At 39.5% G+C, this 8,912-nt stretch overlaps 2 protein-coding genes across 3 annotated transcripts in view; one reads left to right on the top strand and one right to left on the bottom strand.

Annotated features, from left to right (window-relative positions):
• Positions 1 to 381: 381 nt before the first annotated feature.
• Positions 382 to 4,950, bottom strand: bpgm (2,3-bisphosphoglycerate mutase). 2 transcript variants are annotated; one of them, XM_086029432.1, is made up of 3 exons: positions 4,650 to 4,798; positions 2,628 to 3,244; positions 382 to 1,553 (listed from the first exon to the last, which is right to left on the bottom strand). In XM_086029432.1, the coding sequence occupies exons 2-3, from the start codon at positions 3,226 to 3,228 to the stop codon at positions 1,378 to 1,380; spliced, it is 777 nt and encodes a 258-aa protein (XP_085885558.1). In that variant the 5' UTR covers positions 3,229 to 3,244; positions 4,650 to 4,798; the 3' UTR covers positions 382 to 1,377. The 2 variants fall into 2 exon arrangements, with proteins under 2 accessions (XP_085885558.1, XP_085885557.1); XM_086029431.1 differs by having other exon boundaries at positions 383 to 1,553; positions 4,796 to 4,950.
• Positions 4,951 to 5,001: 51 nt separating this feature from the next.
• Positions 5,002 to 8,912, top strand: part of LOC147149055 (uncharacterized) — a 32,675-nt gene continuing 28,764 nt past the window's right edge. The window contains 3 exon segments of the mRNA XM_086029425.1: positions 5,002 to 5,126; positions 6,296 to 6,474; positions 7,034 to 7,127. Of these exon segments, the coding sequence (XP_085885551.1) occupies positions 6,365 to 6,474; positions 7,034 to 7,127 (204 nt within the window). The 5' untranslated portion in view covers positions 5,002 to 5,126; positions 6,296 to 6,364.

The raw sequence follows: 8,912 nt of genomic DNA, 5'->3' as shown, positions 1-8,912 counted from the left end.
CTTACCTTTCCCTGGTATTTTATCTACTTACATGTTGATTGTTTACGTTTTGTGTTATGCTGCGTTAGGCGCTCCGGCCAACTACTGCTCTATAAATAAAGTTGGATTGGATTAGATACTTACATGCATTACAATAAAATAAAATATTGCAGAAAAGTTCATGTTTGTTAGTCGTTCGATTCAAGAAGTGAAAATCAGACAGGTTCATTCAACATTTAAATCAGTTTAAATTGTGAAATAAATTACATTTTCTCCAATATTGTGTATTATGATGGCATGGGAGTAAAAAAAAAAAAAAGTGGTTTGAATCTTATCTCGGTGAATGATAGCTTTCCTAAATGAAGCCAAATTATGACTTGAAACAAGCATTTTTTTTAAACATTTTTATTTGCTTCATGGGGGGAAAAAAAAATACACCTCAGATGAGCGACAAACAAAACAATAGTGATTCCTACTTTTTGAGCCTTTTTCATGGGAATTTAACATGCTACATCTTATTTGTTTTTTTTTGCAGTGGAAACTCATTTTGATGAAAAATTTCCAACTACATTCCCAGGACTTACAGTATCTATCAATTTCCCAGTGCATACCAAACAAGAGCGGCAGTTAAAAAGCAATAGTAAGCAGTCGGGTAATAGCAGCAGATCCCTTTACATTCAAAAACGAGATAGTGCCATTGGAAGACAAACAGTAGCATTTGTTGACTCGGAAGTGCCTTTTAGCATATTGTAACGCAACATAAATCTAAGAAGTGCATCAAAAACAAAGAGAACAGTAACAATGCCCCCACTGACTTTTATCCCTGAAATGTGTGAACGCCTTGAATTTTTTTAAATGTATAATTATTTTTTTTTGTTAATCAACAGGATTGTAGCTTCAGTGTCGGGAGAAAATACCGGACTGTCCACTGCAACGGAGTCGCAGTCTATGTGGACATTAGTCAAACCGTATTTTTGTGACACCTGTTGTGTGTTTTTTTTTTTTTTTTTTTTTTTTTTCCCTTGAGTCAACAAGGTTTTGGTACATGATCGACACAAGGTAAATCACACTGAAGCCAAGTCACGAGAAAATGTAACAAATGTACCCCATGTAGTAACACAACAGGGTGATGACTTCCCCAAAAAAATTCGGCATCACATTTTTAGCTAGAAAGAATAAATGTAGTTACTAACAGTGACGTCAGTTTGGAGAATCGGAACTGACAGCGTCTTCTCCACAGTGGCAGGTCAGACACACACACACACACACGCACGTTCGCATTAAGACTTATTCCTCTCTTTCAATGTGTCTCCAGTCAATACCAGTTATTTTCTTAATTCTCATATTAAGAAGGAGTTATTCGGTTACCCGTTACTTGGACAACGTCATAGGCCCAGTTCAAGTTGCCACTTTGGCTTTTCCCTGATCCTCCACCTTTTTAATGGCCGCCTGGATTTTCTGCTGGTCTCCAAGTAGCTGGCGAGCTTTCACAGGCTTCAGCTGCGCGTCCAGCTCCAGCAACACTGGAATCCCCGTCGGCAAAGTCACGCTGGCGATATCCTCGTCCGAAATCCCTGTCGGAAGCACATGAAAGGGAATATTACAGTTTAGCTAGCCAAATTAGACTTTAGGAGGTTTCGGGGCTAATATTCTGTGCATTTATAGTGCAATACAGTGAAAACTGTTTATCATGGGGGGGGGGGGTATAGTTTCACCCAAACAAAAAAAGTAGAACAAAAGAGAAAAGTAATGACATTTCAATTCATATCAGTGCGATTCAATACTCGAGTAATTTGAGTTAGTTGGTCACAGAATTGATTGAGCTCAAACGTCAATGTCTGACTTGTACTTTGTAAACTGAGGACGCCGCAGTAAATGTAAAGCGAGGGAGTGGTCGACAAGTACAGTATTATCAAAAGGTCAACGTGGGTGCTCGATGTAACCTGAACTAAGCGGCCTTTTTTGAGCGGGGTCAAACGTCCGTTTCTGGCGCAGCGCGAAACTTGACAAGCGCAATCATGTGGGAGCTGCTGCTCAATGAACGAATGAAAATCACATATTTGCTCCGTCCAACGGATTGCGCGCGCTGTTGATAACGGGTATAAAAGCGGCGAAGGCTGTTGTATTTAAAAGAAGGTTTCGCGCTGACACGTTTTTAGCCATCTCCGGGGGCGTCCATTTTGTCGTTTCCGTCAACTGAAAATGACATCACAGTTGCTCAGGCAACGGCCAATCATGACTCGCCTGTTTTCTGAAGGTGAGCAATGATTGGTCGTTACCTGAGCCCTGAGTAACTGTGATGTGATAGCAGTGGAAGGAAACACCGTATTTTCTTAAAATGGAATCCTGGGGAAGCAAATACAGTGAAAACAGTAGGGTTCACAAAATTGAACCCTGTGGAACACCATACAACAGTGGGGCAGCGCGGGCTCACTAATAGCATTGGTATAAACCTTTATGTAACACAAATTTCAACATAAACGTTTGAGCAACACATGTAGACAGACAACATGACGACATTCACAGGTATATATATTCTACTTTAAGAAAAATGACCAATTACTCCAGTTTACATTGTGAAACTCTTCTTTGTGTGTGATCAGCACATGAGTAAATCAGGCCCCGAGTGTATTAGCAGGGCAGCATACCTTCCAGGTGTTTGAGCAGGGCCCTGCAGCTGTTTCCGTGAGCCGCAATGAGCACCGTCCTGCCTCGGCGTATCTCGGGCACCACAGTGCTTTCCCAATACGGCAGCAGCCGGTCTAACACCTCCTTTAGGCTCTCGGCCCGAGGCAGCTTCTCCTTTTCCACGTCGCACGTGCTGTATCGGCGATCGGTGTAGATTTCACCGAAGTACGGGTGCGATTCGTCTATGGGAGGCGGCGTGACGTCGTAGCTCCTCCTCCACAGCTTCACCTTCTCCTCCCCGTGCCGGGCGGCCATTTCTGCCCGGTTCAGGCCGATCAGGGCTCCGTAGTGGCGCTCGTTGAACCGCCACGACTTCACCACCGGGACCCACTCCTGGCCCATGGACTCCAGGACCAGCCAGGCCGTCTGGATGGAGCGGCTAAGGATGGAGGTGAACACCACGTCGAATTTGTAGCCCAGCTCCTTCAGGAGCCGGCCACAATCCTGGGCCTCCTTCACGCCGTCTTTACTCAGCTTCTGGTCCACCCAGCTGCAGAAACGGTTCTCCCGGTTCCACGCCCCCTCCCCATGTCTCAGTAGAAAGAGTTTGTACATGGACATCTGCAGGACCACAACCCTGAACATACACATGAAGTTCAAATGAGGAAGTTAGTTATGATGGACTTGGAATGAATTTCCAGGGACTCATGCATGTTAGATTCATTGAAGATTCTTAATAATGGGTGTCAAACTCATTGTCGTTCAGGGCTGGACGAGTAAAAATCACGGCATGATTAATATAAGTAGCAATAGGTTTATTTCCCTTTGTTTAAATGCAAAGCACTACAAGTCCATGAGGGAAATCTATACATTCATGTGTGCATATTATTGTAAAGGCACAAAACTCCATATAGTGTTGCATTTTGAAATGTAATGAACTTATGAAGGTTTAAAACTTATTTGAACTCCATTTTCTGTACAAGTATAATATTTCACCAAATTCTCCCCAATCTCCACCACCATAATGTCTTTTTTTTTCTTCAAAAAATTCATTTTGCAGGCCGGATTGAACCCGCTATTAGGCCATTTTTGGCCCGCGGACCATATGTTTTACAACCCTGCTTTAAATTGTCCATAGGTGTGAATGTAAGCGTAAATGCTTATTTGTTTGTATTAGGGATGCTGGATATCAACTTTTTTTTCAGAATTAGACAAGTACCGGTATTCACTCTGAGTACTCAGAGTGTACCTGAATACCTCAAATACTTTTGATATACTGTATAAAAATTCAGTCAACACAATGACAGAAAATTCTGAACAAAGATCTTTCTTTCTGATGCAGATGTTGAGTCACAGATGTGTCAAATTGCTAAAGAATAGCACCATCTACTGCCAAAGAGAACTTAATAGCACTTTTTTTTTTTTTTTTGTCGGTCATAAGTATCAGTGACTGGCATTGGCAGCCTCCAAGAGTACCCGATACTTTAAAACATACTAACAAGTACTATATTCACACAATTCAGTCTTCAGTGAACCTACTGTAACACACGTTTTTGGAATGTGGGTGAAAGCCGGAGGACGTGACCTGAGAACATGCAAAACTGAGATTCAAACCCTCAACCTCACAACTATGAGGCAGATGGATTAACAACTCATGCACCAAGCTGCCTGCATGCAAACTCATTCATTTTCATATTCCTTCATTGATAAACAGGGCCTCCATGATATAGACCAACCGGCAAGGTTGCTAATTTCTAAATATTCCTGATAATTGCCATTCATTCCCATAAATTCCTCTTCGATCTGATGGGACGCTTTTGAAAATTTCTCGACATTCAACTCAAACTCAATTTTGAGGCAATCTTAAAAGGGTAAAGTTGATCCCTGCAAGCTGCAAGTGAACCCCCACGCCCACAGTTTCACTGTACTATTATTAGCATTTCTATATGAGGAAATTAAATCACGCTTCCCCCTGCAATCACGTTAGTACATGCATCGACGAAGTTATTTTGTTATCTCCGTGATCTTTGATGTTTTGTTACCTCAGGCTTCATTTACTACAAGCATGGTTGCTAGCACCCCGGTGTGAAATGGACCCCACGCGTGCAGGCAGCATCACAAAGCAGTCAGTCGGGAATTTTTACACAAACAAAACGCATAAAACAGTATTGTGAGCAAGTCGGCTTACCGTCTGTGGCTTTTAAAAGCGGTGGGAATGTTGATGCGACGATGTTGACAATATTTAGCCCGTCCATGAAAGCGTCTGCATGATGGATGATGATTGACAGCTCGCTGGTCCAATCGGAAATAACGGAGCACTGAGCATCGCCGCGTCATGCCCATATTTGGAGAAGAATTACGCCCATGTTAATTCGCCACAGGGAAAGACGATTAGGAAAGGGCGGGGCAGTGCCAACAACCGTAATATTTGTTTTCAAAATGGCTGGCAAACATTAATTAAGGTTCATTTGTCTCAGTAACTTCTTGTTTTTCAAACTTTATATTGCAGATGTCGGTTGGTAAGTGTCACAGTAGTTTGAAACGTTGACATTATCTAATTAAACACAATAGTGGTTAATTTGTTCGCAGGTGTTTTCCCCTTTGAAGCTAACCTGCGCTTTACTTGAGTTTTTTTTTTTTTTTCGTATTTTACGTCCTACATTTGCAAACACATATCTGTACTTTCTATTCACTATTTTGTCAAAATGTTCTCACAACCAAACCTTTTAGCCTTGTTCTCTAATGCCGCAGTTTGAATGTGTGAAATGTCAGGTCAAAAAAGTTTGAAGCGAGACGGAAAGAGGCAGTAATTTACATTTCAACGGGTAAGCTGATTGAAAATTAAAAGTGGTGGAAATTCAGACATTTAACATGATCATTAGTGGACTAACTTTCCCGTTGCTCGGATTAATGGCACAGATGCACTCTTTTGACGATTACATGGATGCTGCGCTGTCATTTACTAGCAGGCTTGTGCACATGTTTTGCAAAATTACTCAAACACAACCCAACCAAATATTTTATACATACCTGTGAGAAAATGCCTTCCTTAATCATTCCCCTTTGAAGATGGCTACCTATACTACCGGGCAGTTATGGAGTCTTCTCTATACAGCTAACGCATCACTTGATTTAACCTCTTTAACCTCAGGTTCCACTGGATTATTATTATTTATTTTAATTTGAGGGAAATTGAATGAAATGAATTGGAATACATAAAGTTCAATAATGGACTGTCCACATACGTAGGTCAAAATTGGAACTAAACCTTGCATTGAAACCCGTTTTCACCTGAAAAATATACATTTCTCTATTTCTTTCTGTACTTAACTTAATAATGACCAAAATTGAGTTATCCAACAATAATTCCCAGTGGCTGGAGTGTCCTCTAATATTTACATTGCCAACACTAATACAATTGGCAACTATTCATAAGTAGTAATTCAAAATGGATCTAAATAATAAAAAAACACACAAACATAGACACAAATTATTATTTTTGTGTGAATACAGTACATCATCCGGATTTAGGTTTTGCATAAAGCACATGTACAGTACTTAATGTGATTTGTACTCAGCTGTTACTGTTTAAAGGAAAGGAAAATTACGAATCAAATGTCACTCTTACATTGTTGTTATTCTTCCTATGGAAAATGGTCACACTGATGATATTTTGACTCCTCCACAGATTAGCCATATTACCAAAATGGTTCTTTGAAAAGCGAGCGACAGTCACTCAAGCCTTCGGCTTCACCGCATGATCAAGTGGCAGTTGTCTTCGCAAAGACGTCAAGCCGTCTACTGGCCAGCGTTGAACAGCTTCATTCTGCCCTCCATACCCGACATGGCGTCCACGTTCTTGCGCCAGTCCGTCACTTCCTCTTTCTGTAAATTAAAGAAGAGTTGTTGTTTTTTTTAATCAAATATTCAGAATGGTGTGCAATTTTCTGATTTTGATATTTAATATTAACTTTGAGCGAAAAATGTTTCAATTTTGGCAAATTTATTTCAGAATTTTAATCGGATCGAATTTGAGTATTTTTCTTTTCAGCAAATGTCCAGTTTTCAGATTATCCTGAAGATTATCCTGATTTCATTCTTTTTTTTTTTTTTTAAAGAAATAGTAAATCATGTTCCTCAGTAGTTACCTAGTACATAGTTTATTCACTCTGCACTTATTCAAATACTTATTGGAGGACTAGTTTTGATTTTTACTTGACTACAATTTTATACGTCGTTATGTGTGATGTGCTGTGTTGGTCATCTCGAGCACACCTACAAGACACGTTGATTATTTTTTTTTTCCCCATCATGTGTTGAGATTTCTTATATTTTGGTTTCAATGTTAAAAATCAGTATGTGTTTAAAATCCAAATGGCAGAGACATTCTCAGACAAACTCACTTTCTCCTCCTCTTTCTTCACAGTCTTAAGGTTGGCCTTGAAGTCCACAGACTCTTTGACTTTGGAGCCCAGCAGCGCTCCCAACATAGCGTCTGCAGACACCCTCACTCTCTTCAGGTTCGGCCTCTTCATCTTGCCCTTCAACTCGTAGATCTTCTGAGACAGGTCCCGCATCTTTTTTTTTTCCCATCCATACCGCCCAAAAGAAAAGACACTTGCTTACTATTCATAATCATTTGTCAGAAAAAAAAATCCGGTACACATACATATAGATACCATTAATACCATAGATAGATAGATAGCACCAATACCACATATAAGTGATGTACCACTCATACAGTAGATACGATATACCAGTATGCAATTGATTGATTGAATACTCTAGATCAGTGTTTTTCAAACTGTGTGTGGGAAATTATGTAATTTGTGTGCCTGTGCAGTCTAGCGCCCGGCAGCATAATCATGTCTTTACGACATTGTAGTACTCTTCCATACCAGCAGGTGGCAGCAGCAGCCGGGAGCGAATTGTCTTTGTTTAGAGACAAGCAAATTAGTGACGCATGTTTATCCAAACAGGCCCATGTTTCACACTAAGTATCAATATGAAACATTATGAAATGCTTTTTTCTTTGTGTTTATTTCATTTTTATTAAATACGTTATAACGTCATCCTTCAATGTTAAAAAATGCTTATATAAATAATATAACACTTATATTGTTAAAATAAGCTTTTTTTTTTTTCACAATTTCAGCTGCTGGTGTGCCGCGGGATTTTTTCAATGAAATAAATGTGCCTTGACTCAAAAAAGTTTGAAAAACACTGTTCTAGATAACACTGTACAGTTATACCATCGATGGATACTATCATACCATTGATAGATGAAATGGCTATCATATAATGTATATATTTATTGTTTGATATGATTAGTGAAAATCCACATACACGGTTATTGACGTCCATTATAAATGCATTGGAGAAAACGTTAAACCTTAAAAATTCTTGAAAAAAGGAGGATATACCTCCAATGAGGGTTTTCTGTAAAAAAAAAAAAAAAAAAAAAAAATAACCAACCTCCCACCCCTCCCCAAAAAAAGTCAAAAATACTATATTACAAAAAATGTTGGGGGGAAAAAAATGTAAATAGAATAATCCACTCTATAGTATACAGTCAACAGATCGAGAGATTGATTGATTATACCACCGATACCACAGGTAGATACCATTGATAAGAAAACTAGAAGACATACCTCAATATCATTTTTGGCCACCTTTAAAGCAATGTCGTAACGATCCTCATCGACAACATCAATCTTCTGGTGAAGCTCTTTGCAAAGATTCTGTAGACATAACCGTTAAAAGTAATACAGTATGTATGTTGTACACACGGTACGGTTAGATGCTCGTTTTTAATGTTGACAACATACTTGCAGTTCCTGAGTAGACAGGCTTGACATCTGGAGTTCTGGAACTCTCTCAGTCAGAATTCTTTCCCGTTCGTCTTGTCTTACTTGCTTGTCATTCTCCAGCATCACCATGGCCTTCTTTATCATTTTGGTCTGATTGCACAGCGTTTTGTACATAAATGACACCCCGGCCAGCAATTACCATAACTTGAGTAAATTAGTAGCCATACCTTCAAAAACAGTCTGCGAGATGCAGATATTTTTGGTTTCTGCAATGAAAATAATGAAATGATAAAGACTCATTGTCACTTTTGAAGTTAGCGATAGCAACGATTAGCTTAAGGTTGGTACATAAATTCAGATTTTGAGTGTTTAATGATGCAAATGAATTACTTTGACAGGAAATTTAACTTACCGAAGGCCTGAACACATAAGCAGAAGGTGACATTGATTCATGGGGGGGGGGGGGTACAGACAAATGTTTGTTACTTTTTAAAT

This window comes from Filicampus tigris, chromosome 4 (genome assembly GCF_054856515.1).
Source record: "Filicampus tigris isolate MCC_2025a chromosome 4, RoL_Ftig_1.0, whole genome shotgun sequence".
Taxonomy (NCBI): domain Eukaryota; kingdom Metazoa; phylum Chordata; class Actinopteri; order Syngnathiformes; family Syngnathidae; genus Filicampus; species Filicampus tigris.
The sequence above is the reverse complement of the archived record's forward strand: the minus strand, read 5'-3'. Positions and strand labels throughout refer to the sequence as shown.